An 18704-nucleotide genomic window follows, 5' to 3' on the forward strand; every position below is an offset into this window, starting at 1 on the left:
TGGCATTCAGAATATTTATCTAAGTATGTATGTTGGCTGCAAACCCAGAGTATATGGCAAAAAAAATACTAGAACATCAAGAATTATATGAGGAAATTTGTTTCCTTCAGCCAGGGTAGAAAAAAAAATAGAGTTTAGTGAGCTTGCAGGGCTCTGTTCTGATTTTGGCGCAGAGTTTTGGGCAGCCTTGATTTTGTTTGCACGAGAAATCTGCTTGGAGAGTTTATTTCAGCGTGCAGAGAGAAAGAGCAATGAAAAAATGTGTTATTAAATGAATTACCAGGAAAAACCCCCAATCAGTGGTTGGGTAAATTCCCACCCAGCCAGGTGGGGCAGCCACAGTGCCATGCTCCTGCTCAGTCCTATATCATGTCTCACCTTGGGAGGTACAGGTGGGCCAGATGCAGAGCTGGGCCACAAACAAATGCCTCACAGCAGCAGCCAAATTTAAAAATTTAAAAAGTCATTTTCAGGCCCCTTGCAGACAGAAATGACCTCCTTTGCTTTCCCAGCAGGGCAGGCAGGGTCAGGAGAACCACACAGAGAACCCCAAGAAATTAGTCCAATTTATTAAATTGTCCAGATGCCTCCAGCAGTTGGCAAGAGCGGTGAGAACTAATTATTCATTTTTTCCTCCTTTCTACTGCTGCCACCTCAGATTTTCTCAGCTGCTTTGGGTGCCAGGCAGGAGGAACACCTCACGTCTCTCCTGACATGAAGAGCTGCATGTTTTGTCTCCTTCTCTAAATTTAACATTTAACATTTTCCACAGATTGTTTGAGGTCAGGGGACTGGTGTTTGTTTTGTTTTGTTTTTTTTTTTTTTTTTGTTGGGTTGATTGGTTTTGACTTTTTTTTTTTTTTTTTTTTTTTTTTTAAATAACTTTGTGCTTTCAGGGAACTAATGTTTAAGAAGTTGTGGTTCATCTCCAAATGATCCCCTAAGTGACTGACTTTGGCCACAGAAAAATCTGATTCTTGTTCTTGCAGTTCATTACCAAATTTAACATGTATTAAAACAATTTTAGCAGCACAGGCCCTGTTGGAGCAGAGGAGTCTGAACTGTGGACACTTTATTTCTTTCTGTTGGATGTTTGAGTGATCAAAAAGCTGCTCTAATACCTAGTAAGGTAAAAGCACACACATATGTTCAAAAGAAATTCAAAAGAGTATTTTAGCCATAATCTAAAATAAATCTTAATGGAGATATTTACATGCAAAATGAACTACTAATATGACAAGATATAGAAAATCATTACAGATTGCTTTTCTGCATTTAATGTACTCATGTAATCATACAAAAGAATAGGCTTTGTGAATCTAAGCCAGACAGCAGAAAAACATAATTCGATTTTTTGATTAAATTTTTAAAATTTAAACTAGTTATGCAAATCAGGTGCTGAACAAGCTTTGCAAAGAAAGCTTTTTAATTTTTTAATTAACATGTGTGAAAACAATTATAAAGACTGTGTTTTGTTCACAAGTACCATCAGACTGCTGCAGTTAAATAAATTACTTTTGAGTTTCAATACATGCATCCTCTGAAGTGATTGACTACAGAAGCTTGCAGCTAAATTTGTTCTATATTTGATTCAAGTGTAAAAGGATTCTCATTATAAAGAGTAACTTAACTGGAAGACTTAAATAATTATAATAAAAACCAGAACACAAAAGTTCTCAGCATTTTTAAGTCTAGGCTAATTAAAAAAACCCAACAACAAACCAACCAGCTTTGTCACAGAAAACATACAAACAACAGGAGGAAAACTAAACAGCTCAGACTTTTTCCCCCCTTTTTGGCAGCACAATATTTAAATGAATACAAGTGATTCTCCCGAAATATGCAATGTAATTTCCATTAAATCCTTCCAGAAACATTGGAGTCTGCAAGAACACAAAGTATATCTACAGGATCACTTTATTTTCCCAATGACTTTGAACAGGATGCGAAAATAAAAAAAATAAAAAAAAAATAAAATAAAAAAAGGAAGAAAACTCCATTAACGCTGCAGCCAAAAGGATTATGTGCACTGCTGCACTGGAGTTATCACAGCAGAAAGAAATGCCTTTATTGCTTCCTTTTCCAGCACTGCTGGAACCTGCCAGAGCTCTGAGGAGCTCAGAGTGATCTTTGAGGGGTTACATTGAATTTTCATTCCCTCCAACTCCCTCTGGTTTCGTGGAGAGGAAGCTGGAGCAAGCCTTTACAAATCTCAGTCAATAAACCAGAAATTGCCTTTCCTTGTCCTCCATGTCTTCCATTACAAGTTGGGGGAGGGAGGTGTTTGAACAGGTTTTTTTTACAAAAAGTCTGCTGCTAGAGGTTGTTCACATGTTTGGGAAATCAGGGTTTTTAAATGGTTCTTGAAACTTTTGAAGACAGAAAAGGATTTTTTGAAACCACCTTTTCAGTCTTCAGGCTTTTGTTGTTGTTCTGCAGGAACAGTAGCCAAGCTGTAAGTTGAGAGTTTTTTAAAACTTCATCTCTTTGGAGAGTCATTGTCTCCCCCTTGTTTGGAGAAGTGGTACCAAAATAAATAAATAGACAGTGAGTGGATATTGCTTTAACAGCTGTAGCTTTGCATTAAAACCAGTGAACACCGGTCAGCAAAACCAGTGAGCCATCACAGAAGAGTAACAAATTACTACCTAACACATTGAGCCAAGAATTACACTAAAACTCAGTTTTATCACCTTGCAAGGGAGCTAAATGTGATTTTAGCAAACAGCTTGGTGCATTGCTGCCCCTTTGTGAGAGTGGCTGGGGCACAGCAGCTTGCAGGGAATGCCTGCCCTGACCCCTTCTTGCTTTTCTCCCCAAACACTGTGACTGCTCCATCAGTTGGGTGTAATTATGACATGATCAGATAGGAAGAGCAGACTCCATCCTCGAGGGAGTCTCTGTATAGGATTCTGCAATTACAGTAGATTTTTTCTTTAATCAGTAATGGTGTAATTTGCTGTTGCTTCTGGCATGGTTTATTTGTCTCTCACGGGAGGAGAATTTTAAGTTCATACCTATTCTAATTAAAACCCTCAAAGGGGCAGGAATGCAAAAATTGGCATTGGCTTCTCATTTAATTTAATTTGCTTCTCACAAACACAAGAAGCAAAGTAAGTTGTGATATGGTAACAATGGTATTTGAAAAATTCTTATAGCTTTTGATTGCAAGCACCCATGACCTTCTCTTAGAGATAAAGGGCTGTTTTTCCTGCTGAGAAACACCTCCTGAAATGACTCTGGCTGAGAACACAAAAATAAACACTGCTGTGTGTAGGGGTGGGTGTGTATGCTTATATATTCACAGTCACCACCTTATCCTTGATTTAGCTTTTTCCTCAGAACACACAATCTCCTCTCAGCCACAGCAGGAACAATTCAAACCTTCAGGCTTCAGTGCTTGTGTTTATGACTCTTCCAGTCCACTGAGGGCACCAAATTGTTTTCTTTAGATTTCTGTAATGTCAACATGGGTGTCTTCTCAACGCCCTGAGACTCCTGGCTGTGTTGGAGGAACATGCAGGAAGTTAATGATGCCTGGCTGTGGAACTCCTCCGTGGCTCTCCTTAATTTCACCTTCCCACCTGCCTGATGGGATCTGTGGCCAGCAAGCAAAGGAAAATTCAGAGTTAGCTTTGGATCTTCACAGTTGTTTTCCTTTGTCCCTTTCCTGGTGTTTGGGGAGTGCCTGGATTATTTTCTTAAGGATGGCAGGTGCATGAGATACAGCAGGGGAGAGAGAGAATAAAGGTGATGAATTTGGGAAGAAAATCTTCATCCCCTAACTTGCAATTTTCAGTCAGTATAGTTTTAGCTAATTCAGCTTTCTGCTGAGTGGTCCTCAGCAGCCTGGCAATGAATGACTTGAGAAGGTGCTGTTGGATTTAATAAAGCACTATAGGAAAATAATCTCCAGGTTGAGTCCCAAACTCTGTTGTGCTTCCCGGCCAACAGTGTTTGCCTGCCTAGTCATTTCAGAGCTGTGGAAAATGCAGGTCCAACATTTTCACACTATTTTTTAAATGGAGAAATGTAGTAAATAATTACAGAGGAACTTTATAAATATAATGTATTTTTCCTTTTCATCTCTACCCATAAATTCATGTCTTATGAGAAATGATGATGGCTTTGTGAAGGAAACTTTAACCATTAATTCAGAAGAGAAGGACCAGTCTCCCAACCTCCTTTTCACTATACTTTCAAATTAAGAACTCTGCCACAACTTTGAATCTTCTTCTTTCATCCTCTCTCCCTCACTCACAGGAAAGATGTAAATAATAATGTGAATAATAATTATTCATTGCAGTGAGAGGTGTCCCAGAATTTGCTGCATTTGCATGAAAGGACATATAATTCTCTGGGAAAAACATGTTCTTTTTGAGTAAACTCAAAGAAATACTTGACATTATTCACCATGGAATATTGGACCAGCAGTAATTACCACTGGAAGTAAGAATTAATTAATTAAAGTGGTGGCTGGAGGTCTGTCAGGACTATGTAAGCATCAGGAACAGACTGCAGCCAACTGACAGAGACATCCTGATATGCACTGGGTGAAATGGAAGGAAAAATGAAAGAGAATCATAATTCAGGGAGTAAAAATTGTGAATCCCAGTGGACACAACAAACCCAGAGAAGAGCCTGTGTAGGGTAACAGAGAATCACATTAAAATGCTCCAGGCAAAATTTCTGCGCAGAAAATTTGGGATGAGTTTTTGTTCCCAGCCGACCATGAACAATGGGATGTACACAGATGTTACTGCACTGTTCAAAAGGTGTGTAAACACCCAGTTGGAGCCCCAGAGCTCAGAGGGGTTTGCCCAGCTCCCATCTGTGGCATTGGGGGCTGATGCTGGGACAGAGCATCCCCTGCTGATCCCTGCAGCACCAGGGTCTGAAGGGAGATTCATTATCACAGCAATTACCCAGAGCCACTGTCACAGACACATTTTATCAAAAATCCTTTCCTTAGGATTTTTTCTCCTGAGAAGCTTAAAAGCCTCAAAAACAAAATGCAAACATTGATTATCTGCTGCTGTGGAATGCAACAGGGGCATCTGGGATTGGTCTCATGTGGTTGTTTCTAATTAATGGCCAATCACAGTCTGCTGGCTCAGACTCTCTGTCTGAGACACAAACCTTTGTTATCATTCTTTCTTTTGCTATTCTTAGCCAGCCTTCTGATGAAATCCTTTCTTCTTTTAGTATAGTTTTAACATATTATAGGTCATAAAATAATAAATCAAGCCTTCTGAAACGTGAAGTCAGATCTTCATCTCTTCCCTCATCCTAAGACCTTGTGAACACCATCACAAGCCACCAGTTCAGAGGGACTGAAATCAGCTGAAAGATGGGAAAAGTAATAATGCAGAATATGAGCTGCAGGATGCTCAGCAGTCAGATTTGTTCCTAGGAAATAAGTGGAGAAATCTGAGCAGGATCACAGCAGGACAACTCCAGACAGCTCCAGACTCCTGAGAAGTTGTGGCCCCTCTGGCAAGTGTTGCCTGTCTTCCACATTTCACAGCAGAAAACAGGAACAAAAAGATAAACACACATTAAGATCTATGTTTAAAGAGAAATGAACAGTAATAGAGATGAGGAATAACCAGCTTTGTTTGCTTTTTTGCTTATTTCAGAAAACCAAGAGGAAGAAAGGATAAAGCAAAATATGTAGAAATAACTTATGTCTAACTGACTTTGAAATTCCCTCTTCAACTCTGGGGCAGAAGATGCATTACTGGAACTTCAATTCAGCAGCAGTTTTCACCTTCAAAGAGCATTAAAATTACTTGGTGACTTTTACTTTTCTGTAGTCGTGAGAAAGGCTGTGGAATATGACAGTTCTCCTCTTCAGAACTCTGAGTGGCAAGAATTAAAACCCTGAGTTAAAAGTATTCCATATTAGAAAATCCAGCCTATTCAAGTTTTACAAAATTTTATGCTCGTGTCTCCAGTTACAAAGAACTCTTTCTGTTTTTAACATCCTCCACCCACCTCTTTAAAGTAAGAGGAAAATTGCCTTGGTAATGGCATCATTGTAGTAAAAATAAAGATCAAATACAGTCAGGGAAGTCAATGATAATCCTGTAACGTGCAGTCACTTTGGGAGCTGTCCCTGAGCTCTCTGCACAGCCCTGGAGCAGCATGGATGAGGCTGGGACACATCTGGGGTCACTCTGCATCCCACAGACCATGTCCCTGCCTGTGTCTGGCATTTTAGGGAGCAGATTTGTGGGTCCTGCTCAGCTTGGTCTCATTTCTAAGTGTGGCTTTATGAGCTGGCACCTGAGTCCAGACCATCCAGAGGTGCAGGGCTGAGAAAGTGCAGTTACATCAGCCTCTGTCAAAGTGAGTGTTTTCCTTTTATTAAGGCCATGTGGATGATTTTTGGACATTTGGCTGTCCAGAAAAGTCAAGGAAAAGAAGACAGTGTCATTCCTCCATGACACCCAGGTTTTTTGGGTGGGTTAAGAAAGATCTTTTTGAGGGGCAGCACAACAGCTGAGACCTCCTACAGTTCCCTAAACTGCAGCACTTCCCATTAAAGAACACCTCCATTACTTCACCTGCATTTTGCTTGCTAAAGGCTGGATCCCAAGCATCAAACTGGGTCAAAGCATCTGTTCTTCCAGAATGTTTCTTTATCAATTTAAAGACCTTTCTCTTCATGTGGGGTTTCACTATTCAAGGAAAATGCATCGTAAAAATAGCTTATATTTAATTCAGCGTAAGCCTAATAACTGTGCCACTGCAATAGGGCAGGGCACAATGCTAAAATCTCTCAGCAGTTTGGACTTGCTGTGCTTTACAGAGCATGGTTAGTATCAGTTTATGTGAAATCACTCTGTTAAACATACTGCTGGCCCCAGCCTTGTTTTATCCAAGCATTTTCTTTGTTCAGTGCCACTAAATTTAGCTGATATTCACCTCAGAGCTGGTCTCTACAAGCCAGATTGGGTATTTACTTTTTCTCCAAGTGTCTGCTACAGTCTTCCTAGTAGCACATTTATTCCACAGATCTTCCCACTCATTAAATGAGTTCTAAACTTAGCACAGGCTCTCCCAGCTTTAATGCAAACCATGTGTGAGGCTTCCAAATGACTCACTGAGAGCATGAGCCGTGCAGGGGTGTTCTCTGATAAACACACAAATAAAAAACAATTCAGACCAACTGGTTCTCAGCATAAAAACAAGCCCAGCTGAGCTATTTCAGTGGTGTTAGGGTTGGAAGGAAAGGCAGCCAGCAAAGGGGGTCAAGCACAGGCTGCTTCTCCAAAGCATTGATTGCTACTAAAGAAAAAAAGGTTAAAAGAAACCAGATTTTTTTTTTTTTTTTTTACAACTTGCTGAAAACTCAAATGTATCTGCCTTGCAAATGTGCAGCCAGTGTCACAAAACCCAAAAGCCAGAAGCAGATGCAGAAGAAAAGGAGCAGCCAACATTTTGAATGGAAACCATTTCAAATGGTGATGGTGCTAACATTTTGAATGCAAACCAGGTTCATCATCCACTGCCTGCTGTGCTCCTTGGCTTGGTGGTATAAGGATGGCTTCATTGACATTGGGGAATTTCTGACTCAAAATCAAAATATTTACGTTTTGTTGCTACTTTTTGTTATCTCACTGTTAATAGTGGTTTTTGAAATAATTTGGATTCTTAGCATATTTTGTTTTGCTTTGGATGGTTGGGTTGTCTTTTGTTTTGGTTTTTACAGTCTGAAAAGGAGACCAGAAGCTTCCTTTCCTTTTAGAAGAGGTTTTTTACTACATTTCTTGAAAAATTCAGTCATTTTTAAATAAAGTCTTCTCAGCCTCAGGATGACTCCTGAACGAATCTATTTGACTTCCAAAAGCTTCCTGAGTACAAGCTGTACACTATGGAGAAGAAATTCTCATTACTTAGTTATAGAAATTAAGATATTCTCCACTTCCCAAACCTTGAGGAAAGCTGGGACCAAATCTTGGGCTAACAATAAAACTTGGTAAGAATAACCATGAACTATGGAAGATTTTTCTTCTAAAAATGATTTATTAAAAGATTTGTAATAGTTGTAATAGTGATTGCCTTGAGAGGCTCCACTTTGCAATGCAGAAGGTGCAGCAGATCTGCTGATACCTGAAGTGGAAGCAAAATCAATCCTAATGCATTTTAGCAGCTACCACAACATAAGGAGGAGGAGAGGATAAAATTTATACCAGTGTTTTAATTGTTGAAATTAATGAATTGCAACTTTTATTCCAACTTGTATCAGCATGGAAATTTCTAATGTAATTGTACACCAGTAGCCAGAGCATTTCACTGCCTTCCTTCTGAAAATCTAAAAATAAACCCCCAAACGCCACCATGCATTAGCAGCACGCCCTGGGATCACGGGTGCAAAGCCCTGGATGGGGACACAGGCAGTGCAAGGTCCTTTCTGAGCCAGGAGCAGCTGCTGTGTGCCAGGGCTCTGAGGGCACCACGGGCACTGCCCAGCCCCAGGGCCTGCCCACGGCCCAGCACCCATTTCAGCCTCCCCAGGGCCTGCCCACGGCCCAGCACCCATTTCAGCCTCCCCAGGGCCTGCCCACGGCCCAGCACCCCATTTCAGCCTCCCCAGGGCCTGCCCATGGCCCAGCACCCATTTCAGCCTCCTCAGGGCCTGCCCACGGCCCAGCACCCATTTCAGCCTCCCCAGGGCCTGCCCATGGCCCAGCACCCCATTTCAGCCTCCTCAGGGCCTGCCCATGGCCCAGCACCCATTTCAGCCTCCCCAGGGCCTGCCCACGGCCCAGCACCCATTTCAGCCTCCCCAGGGCCTGCCCATGGCCCAGCGCCCATTTCAGCCTCCCCAGGGCCTGCCCATGGCCCAGCACCCATTTCAGCCTCCCCAGGGCCTGCCCATGGCCCAGCACCCCATTTCAGCCTCCCCAGGGCTGCCATGCCCTGTGATGCCACCCTGGGCCCTGCCCTGTGCTCAGGGATGTGCCTGATGCTGGGGTGCCCCAGGATGGGGTGCTGGCATGAGCCAGCCCTGATAACAGAATTAGTGTTCCTTTAGTACCGCCCACATCCCATAAAAACCCTACACTATTCAATTTGCTGATAATCGGGTGGCAATCAGATCACAGAAACAGAGAAGAGATGCAGCGGTCATTTGTGGGTTCATGATTCCAGTTGTGAATCCCAGACCTGAATTTTATGTTGATTTTTGAGAGTAAAAGCTTCCCTAAATGTGAAGTGGTGTCGCAGACATCTTTTCTGAAAAATCCTTTCCTTAGGATTTTTTCTCCTAAGAAGCTGGGAGGCCTCAGGAACAAAATGTAAACATTGATTATCTGCTGCTGTAGAATGCAACAGGTGCATCTGGGATTGGTCTCATGTGGTTGTTTCTCATTAATGGCCAATCACAGTCAGCTGGCTCAGACTCTGTCCGAGTCACAAGCTTTTGTTATTCTTCTTTCTTTTCCTATTCTTCGCCAGCCTTCTGATGAAATCTTTCTTCTATTCTTTTAGTATAGTTTTAATGTAATATATATCATAAAATAATGAATCAGCCTTCTGAAACATGGAGTCAGATCCTCATCTCTTCCCTCATCCTCAGACCCCTGTGAACACTGTCACAGAGTGGGGAGGCAATATAAGGAAATATTTGCTGTGATTATTTTCCCAGTAGTAACTCCTAAATGTCAGTAACAACTCCACTGCCCAAACCGTGCCCTGATGCTTTGGAGTGCTGTCATTGCCAAAGGAAAAAACCACGCCAAGCTGCTTTCAATTACCATTAATGACACTTAAATATGAGTGTAATGGGGAGCAGAAGACAAATATGGGGTAGGTGGCCCGTGGAAGCAGTTTCTGAAGGGTTTGCTCCAGGCTAGGAGGGAGGAGGAACAATTGCCCAGTCACACTCACCTCATTCTCTGCACTGCTGTTCTCGTTGCCCATCTCAACTCTGATGTCCAGGATCACACAGCAATTAAAGAAAGATCACTGGAAGAAAAGAAAAAGCTCTTAATGTGCTGTAAAAAAAAAAAAAAAGAACCAAACCAAAATAAAACAACAAAAACCCTGGAAATTGTGAAGGGCTCAGCCACCCAGCCAGCTGCCCTTTCTGACATTCAGCCTTACAATGATTCTGAGTCATAAACTGGGGGAAAAGAACTCTTAATGCTTTTATTTCCTCATGTCTCTCTGCTGTCTTCTGGAAAGACAATCCTTGAAATTCAATTTTGTTACTCTGGATTATCCCATGACACTTGAACATGCCAAAGAAAGACATTTCCTTGCCAAAGTCACTTTGAATGGACAGCCCATAGGAAAACCTTACTGGTTTAATTGTATTCAAACCATTTTTATTTTTTTAAATTCCTGACCAAGCTGCCAGCTCACATTGTCAGAACCATGGTGTAAAACCTGAATATCACTGTAACAAAGAATTTTCAATCAAAGCACTCAGAGAAAGAGTAAATAGATTTTTTTCTCCTGATCACTGGCATTGTTCCCTGCTTTTCTTAGGCATTGTTCTTTTACAACGTTGTGTTCTAAACACATCCTTTAGACTTAAGAGGATCTGCCTACCATAATTACTATTGGTTTTATACTAGTTCAGTTCTAATTATTTAATTTCAAAAAAATCTCTGAGCAGTTCTAGAGTTAAGTGTCTCCCCAGGCATTGTTGATTTATTTTTTTTTAAAGGATACGCAATAGTAAAAGTCCACACCAGAGATTCACTTACATTCCTGTCCTAGACATTCTATTTGGGGGCTCATGCATTGAAATTCATTGTATTTATTGTATTACTGAATAGGTGAAAATTACACATTATTACAGTCCCTTCAGTTTTTTTCCCCAAAGAATTTGGGATTGCTCTGCAGTGTTTGTCAATAAAAACTCCATTAAAGTTAGGCTGTAAAGGGGAAATTGCACTTTGAACCCCAAGGAAACCATACAAGCTTTTAAGGAATGTTGTTACTTATTACTACAACGCATTTTTTAAAGCTTGAAATATTATTTTTCTCCACAGGAGGCTTGTGGAGAGGGAAGTTTGGTGCTGTGTTTTAAGCTGTGTTCTGTTTGAACTTGATTGTCTTCAGGGGATGCAGCAGTGCTTGAACTTGCTCCTGTTGGAATCACTGGGGCCAGGATTGCACTTCCAGTGATTAATTAGCAGCGTGAGGTTTTATCTGCTGAGACTGCTGCCAAATCCTCTCCTGTTTTAAACAGTTTTAGAACTGTTTTGAAACAGTTCTGAGCTATGCTGAAGGCTGGATATAACATTTTCAAAATCACTGTTCCCCAAGTATGAAGTGAAGTACTCCAACGTGGAGTAATGTACACACACAAATCTTCCCAGCTCAGCCCAGTGAAATGTTCCAAGACAACACATTAAGATTATAATATTTTAAGTGTGTATTGATAAAGCATTCTCACACTGACTAAGGTTTAAATGCACAGGAGGGAAAGAATAACTCCACTATAGCCATGTGCTTCCCTCAACAGCCAGCACAATCCTTCAAGAGTGAATATTGTGGCATTTCTGTTCCCCTGACCTGCTGAGCTTTTCTCTTCCCAGATCTTTTTCTGTCCCTACAGACATCATGTGAAAACACCTGAAAATTCAGACTGTGCCCTCACAAGCACTTGCAGTAATAACATAAACTGGGGAATTAATGAAATCTCCCAAATTCCCATGGAATTCTTTAGTTAGTTGGAGTGGGGTCTTATATAGCAATTGTGCAAAATGCAGATTTTGCTCTTCAAGTTCTTCAATAGATTAGCCAATGTATGTCATAATGTTGTCGTATTTATTTTAGAGTAAATTCACTCCAGTGCATAATGTACTGTCAATATTTCTGCACCAGCTCAGCCATACTGACTGTTAAGGACAGCAGCTGCTAATAGAGGCCAAAGCTCTAATATTGAGCTGAAAGATAACAATACTTTTTTTACAGTTTTTAAATTAAAATGCACAGGAATCAAAGTAGAAAATGACAAGAGCACAGCAGAAGTGCCAGCTGTCAAAAATCTCCGCTAACACATCGTATCATATTGTCTACCCACTCTTTTCTTTCCCTAGAGCATGAAATTTCACAATTTTCACACAATTCTCACATTACCATCTGCTTAATAATGAAGATAAATGTCGTAAATAGGAAATAAAGACATTATAGACTTTCCAATAATGAAACAAGCAATAACAATATTAAAGTGTGAATTACATTGCAGAGTGCTAAGATCATTTTTTAGATTACAGTGTTACTGTAATCCTTTTTACATACATTATTTCTAAATCATTCAATGCACAAGCATTACTTAGGTTGCAAACTAAAAGTGCTTTATCATATGTATAGACTTTCAAATAAACATTACAAACATGCTAAAAATCCATCCATTAAATAAACATAGCTTAACCAAAAGATAATATTCATCATCTTTCTGCAGTATCTTTCACAATTTACATGTCATTATTGAAATTATTTGAACACTACATATCTCAGAAACAGCTCAAATTGGTCTGTTCAGCCTGCAGAGACTTTTGAGCAGAACAACTCCAAAGTCATTTTCTGACATGGCTTTTTGAGCTGAACAAGAGGGAGCAAACAAGAGGATGTTGAACGTTGCACTTACATTCCAGGATTCATCTGGCACCTTTGGCTTCACTGACGCTTTTAGAGCCTGTCTTCAAACCATTCCTTCCATCTTCACCTCACCAGTTTTGCCCTGGTTTTCCTCCTGCTTCTCCTCAGACTCATGAAATGCAGGCTTTCTCTCCGGGACCCACCTTCATAACCTGCTCAACAACCAAGCTGCCTCCACCCCAGGCGAGAGGGAAAACAAGTTACACCTCCTGAGCCCGGCCTCCCCCTGCTTGCCAGGCTGCTGAGCCTCCCTGCCTGCCAGAAATCCACTTTTCCACAAAAGCAGCCCCAGAGAACATCAATTTTGTGTCAAACATATTTCACTTCTACCGTTTCTTGGCATGTGGTATCTGCTTCTTGCAGAAAATGGTTCAGTGGAACTGTGTCAATAACACACTGGAGTTATGTGTTGTTTTCAAGGGAAAATTAGTAATTGGGGAAAAGAAAAATAATTTATTCTGCATTTTGTGTCCAGGTTTGTTTATGTGTTTAAGCTCATCCTTCATTTTCTCATATTACCCTTGAAAGCTGTCAGAAATACCTGCTAGCAAATGTTGATGTGCCTGTTCAGGTTATGGTGAAATCATTTCCCATTTAATCATCCTGAAGGGTGGAGACGTGACAAAAACCCTTTGAAATGTGATGTTGCAAGAAGTACTGGTTTATGGGCGAGCTAATTGTTATTATTAACCCTGATTGTCCATTCCAGCACTGCTTCCACAAAACAAGAAATGCTTCCACAAAGGGTGCTCAGAAACACAGCTGGTAACCAAACACAGAGTACTTCTCATTAGTGGCAACTCCAAGGGATTCATGAGTTTCTGTAAATACCAGTGGTGCTTTTTGGGGCCACAAACCAAAGGAATGGGGCACCGTGGGTGTATTGCACCTCCAAGAGTGTGAGGAAGCATTGCTGAATGCAGCATGGAGAAGTCATACCTGGCATGGCTAAAGGGCAGGACTTCATAGGGCAGCAAGTGTGTTGTCTGCTGACTTTTGTTCCACAAAATATTGGTGTCATAAAATCTATAAACTCCTGACTTGGAAACATAGAGCCTGTTATGAGCTGGAATGCACAGTTGCAAGATGAAGGGCTGAATGAATAGCCCTGCCTTTTAAATCTTTCCTTTTTTTTTTGAAGTTGGTGATCCAGCATTCTCTGGTCTCCCCAGCCCAGATCAGAATCCAGTAAATCTGAAGTTCATAAATTCAAAATTTTAGTGTGTTCTTCCTTAAAACCAAAGAAGGGGACATTGCACAATTGATTGTCTTATAGACAACAAATTATGCAATGTTTTTCTTGTTTAGGCTCTCTGCCATGAATTTAAGAGCAGGGATCCTGTGGGAGCTCAGGAAAACACAAGCCTGGTAATACATCCTCACTTCTGCTAGCTGCATTATTTCCTCATCAAAACAAACTGAACTCACATTTGGGGCCATTCCATGTCTAAGCTAAAGCCAGAAAATGCCACAAAGTGAAAGTGAAGAAGCTGCCTTCCAAAACAATTGTCTGGCAGAAACTTTGGGGGAAAACAACCTTCAGTAATCTGTAGATGATGATTTCTGATTGTGTGCTTTTATCAACATGCATGCAAAGCACAATCCCTCCGTTTGGCTGAGTTGTGTGAGGTTTGCAAAGCCACACAGGCAGCTCCTGCGCTGGTGACAGAGCTGTGAGCCCTGGGAAGGAGGGCAGTGACACCAACACAGCCACCCTGTGCTCTGACCTGTGAGCCTGTAACAACCCTGACTGACAGCACTGCCACTGTAGCTTTGGGTCAGTCTCCTGACCCACTCCCACGTCTAAATTAGGATTCACTAATTCACTTCTACCCCAGCTATCCCTTCTTCACTGCAAGCTGTTCCCACCTCTGCAGAGGCTGAAGTGTAAACCACCAGCTCTGAGAGAATTCCCCGTGCTCTGTTGTCTCTGTTTATTCTCTTTGACTTTATGATGGAACTGGTGGGGGAGGGATACTCACATTGAGCTGCTTTACTGTTGTTGGCTGGAATTTCCCCTGTGGTTCCTCATCCACTCTTCATGCTCATCCAGGGAGAGATTGTCTTTTCTTGATCAAAACAGGATTTAACCGAGGAGGACTGGAAGACTTAAACTAGGGGAGAATACAGCTCAGACTTAAAGGTAAGCTTTGTAGTGGGTTAATAAGTTGGTATTTCAGTAATATCCAAATAATTTGTCATGAATGATCAAATTTAATCCCAGGATATACAGTATTGGGTACACTTACCAACCATACTACACAGATATGTTAGTTTCTTGCATATTGAAGACATGCTACCTTAGGTATTTTTAGAAGACCATTTGGTTTGAGGTCATTTTACTTTATGGTACAAATGCTGCCAATTTAAGAAAAAAATGTTTTATGTTCCTTACTTTCACATGATTGATGCTACATATGAAACATTGCAAAGTTCTGCTGAAGCACTGAGCATTACACACCAGCTGTTCCCATAGGCAAGAGAAGAAGGGGAAGGTGTTCAGAATTTTACTCTTCTCCAATCTTGATGTAATAGTGCAAAACCATTCCCAATTTCCGCATATTCCAACAATATCTCCGAGATCTGCAAGAACGACTGACCTACGACAGTCCTTTGTCTTTTGCTTTCTCACAAATTCTAGAAGAGAAATACCAAGATCTGGGGGGGAAACCATAGCCCACCATGAGAATTAATGAACAAGTAATGATTTCAAGTGCACAACTTGATGGGGAGGAGGTTGCTTGGTAACATCAGCAGCTGGAGCTGCTGTAAAGCTGTGATGTCGCTTGGCAACGCTTGGAAAGCTGAACTGGATTTTTGGGAGAGTTGTGAAATTGTGTTTTCGTGCCCTTCCCCCAAGAAAACCAGATCACTGCCTATGGAGATCACATCACTGAGCCCATGCAGGACTGAGATTCAGAGGACAGCAGAGGATGCAGCCCAGCCTTGGCTGATGTGCCCCACTCATGTACAAGTGTGAAAGAAAAGAAGCAGGGATGCTGAGTTCCTGCCACTCAGTACCAAAACAGGTTATGAAAGTTAAAAATTATTCTTCCCATTTCTGGCTTATTTTCAGTCAGGATGATTGAAATCTGATTCAGCCTGGCCTGGAAAAATCCAGTTGGTGACATACTTCCATTGCTTCTAATCAGCCCCATGTGGCACTTCAGGGCACTCCTGCATCCTTCAGATGTTTCTGTTTTATGGCACAGAAGTGCAGAAGATGACACATATTTCTTTGGAGATTAATGGATTTGCCCAAGGTCAAAAGCTGGCCAAGTGGCAGAACTAGGATGTCAGCACTGGCTCCCCAGTTACCAGAGCCTGCTGGAATTTGAGTTAATGTTATTGGAACCTCCATCAGGAGGTGCCTTTCCTGAGGAAACATGGGGGTGCTAAATAATTTTGGTTTACTTTCCATCTAGTAATATTTACCCAGCTGAAAAAAGTCTATCATTTCAGCTCTTAACAGAACTTTCCTAATACTGTATAGTTTCAAGCAATAATAAATAAAAGTGATTATGGGAACCTTAAGTGTGATTCTGTTGTAGTCTGCTTATCCCCTAGCTGCCTCTCTGGAAGACATGGGTTTCAGATAATTTTGTGTTTTATCTGCTAGTCCCATGAGGATGCCATGGCTACCTCAGGGTGCCTAAAATGGTGTTCAGTGCCTACATCTGTGGATCTCAAAAATCTTTCTCTTCTGCATCGAGCGTTAAATGTTTTCAGGTCACGTACATTCCCTTCTGCTGCTCTGGTTGCAGATGTCAAAAGAACTGCATAGGGCTTAGTCCTTAAAGTGATGCCAAAAGTTTTTCATAAAATATATATGATCCAAATAAGAATATCCAAGCATTGGAACGTTTCTCTTTCCAAACCACATTTATACCAGCAGTATTTCAGCAGATTCCATATGCAGCACTCCAGTCAGTGGGGAGGCCGTGGATGCAGACAAAACACAGCTCTGAGCACTCTCTCTCCATGCCCACATGCACATTCCAGCTATGGAGAGCTGGACACTGATTCCTGTTTAAGTTCTGAACACCAGCACCAGCTGATGGGGCTTGGGAGCTATAGGGGAGGCTGACCTGCATGGCTGACCTGGTCAATCTGTGCCTGTCATTGTGCAGGACTGCAAGATATTTCCTTATGATTACTGCTGGCCTTTTATAAACAGCTTATTATGATTTTTAAACAGTATCTCCTCAACACTTGTATTTTGAGACATATATGACTGTATAAATGTAAACTTTACATGTGTTTTCACACTCTAAATGCAAACAGTCATTCAGTCAAAGTGAGGAATTTCTGTTCCTAAATCTCCCAGCTGAGGCTGGAAGAACATGTCCTGTGACTTGGGGCAAAATTCTGGAAGTAGCAGTGGTAGGTCTGATGTGAGGGGAGGATTTTTAGAACCTGATCTCTGCTCCTCAAACTGGTCTGCCTGCTCTGGTGTCCAGTCTCAGCACTGGGAATGGTGGGACACGACTCAGAGAGACAAAATCCACATTATGTGAGGCAGAGGAAGAAACAAGGTGGAGATCAGTTGGTTTAACATGTCTAGAGGCACATGTAGGAAGAATGCATCACAGGATGAATTATTTCTTTCACAGAATTCACAGAATTTCTGGGTTGGAAGGGACCTGCAAGATCATTGAGTCCAACCCAGCCCCAACAGCCCAACTCAACCCTGGCCCCCAGTGCCACATCCAGGCTCTGTTAAACACACCCAGGGATGGGGACTGCACCACCTCCCTGGGCAGCCATTCCAGAACTTTATCACTCTATTCCCTGCTATCCAACCTGTATTTCCCTTGAGGCTGTGTGCTCTGGCTGTGTCAGTGCTGCTGCAGACAGAGCCCAGCCCCAGCTGAGCACAGGCACCTTTCAGGAGCTGTGAGAGTGATGGGGGCAGCCCTGAGTCTCCTTTTCTCCAGGCTGAGCACCCCCAGCTCCCTCAGGGGCTCCTCTCAGGGTTTGTGTTCCCAGCCCCGTCTTGCCTCTTTTCAGGTCCTTCCTCCTTCAAATTATTTTTCTTGCTTTCCCTTCTGAGTTTACCTGTTCTTTCTGTTCATGCATTCCCTTTTTTCTCCTCCCTTTCTTCACGAGACTCAGTGGGAATACAAGGCAGAGCGGAGTTGCCACAGGCACTGGTTTTTCTGAGAGCTGATGGGCAGGCAGGGGAGAGGCAGATCAGGGGGAAGGGGCTCCCTCCTGCTTGTTCTGCTTCAGCTCTGGGGTCTGAACCAGCTGCCAGCACTGTCTCTCCTAGCTGTGGATGGCAGCAGTATTTCATCTCCCCTTTCCTGGCCTGAGGTGTGTGTTGACATGTCAGGCTTGGCAGGTTGCAGCTGCTCTCTGGGCTTTGTGCTCACACACCCTCCGTGCCCACACAAATATCCCAGCAGAGGAGAACTCTCCTCGGGCTCCTGGAAAGCCTCCAGCACTCAGGGACTCTCCTCAGGGTGTTTATTGGTTTTATTTCTGCTGACACAACACAGGTACACAGCCACCTACCACACAGTCACACATTTATACACATGAAATATTCCGTATATAAAAATGCAGATATCTCGTGCAGATTATATCCTTCATCCTCATTTAGAGGCCATGTAGCCTGAGGCTGTTTTTAATAATTTCATGATAGCTGTTAGATCACTGAGTGAGAATAAATTAGATAAAAACCCAGCTATTGAATATTTTGCAGTTGTCAATACTCTTACTGCAGAAATGCTGTGTTTTGTCAGTAGTGAGAGCAGGCTGTGAAAATAAACCTCTCTGGAGAGCTGCACACCAAGACAACTTGCTAATGGCCAGACAGGGGTTGGATTTCATATTCTAGTCCAAGCAAGTGTATTAGGTTTTTGCAGGACTAACTCTGGGAACTGAGTCACTGACCTCTGAAATTGCAGTCAAGATAGTGCTCATAAGTTGTTTACAAAGAGTCCCGAGTTTGGATGAAAAATATTTACTTTGAAACTAAATTTGTTGAGTTTCTTCAGTCTTCTGCACCTTGAAAATGTCAGATTTAGTAAACACAACACTTAGGTGTACTCTGAGCATTTAGTTGGATTACTGTG

General features: G+C 41.9%; 1 protein-coding gene across 6 annotated transcripts in view; it reads right to left on the minus strand.

Moving 5' to 3' along the window:
• TACC2 (transforming acidic coiled-coil containing protein 2) overlaps positions 1-18704 on the minus strand; it is a 129312-nt gene that overhangs the window by 105131 nt on the left and 5477 nt on the right. For 5 of the 6 annotated variants that reach the window (XM_063163073.1, XM_063163072.1, XM_063163057.1 and 2 more), the window contains exons 2-3: positions 14607-14738; positions 9898-9975 (exon numbers count right to left, since the gene is read on the minus strand). In XM_063163073.1, the coding sequence (XP_063019143.1) occupies positions 9898-9930 (33 nt within the window). In that variant the 5' untranslated portion in view covers positions 9931-9975; positions 14607-14738. Of the gene's footprint in view, positions 1-9897; positions 9976-12613; positions 12793-14606; positions 14739-18704 lie in introns of all 6 variants that reach the window. The other variant, XM_063163055.1, reaches the window with a different exon arrangement.

Source organism: Melospiza melodia, chromosome 9 (genome assembly GCF_035770615.1).
Source record: "Melospiza melodia melodia isolate bMelMel2 chromosome 9, bMelMel2.pri, whole genome shotgun sequence".
NCBI lineage: Eukaryota > Metazoa > Chordata > Aves > Passeriformes > Passerellidae > Melospiza > Melospiza melodia.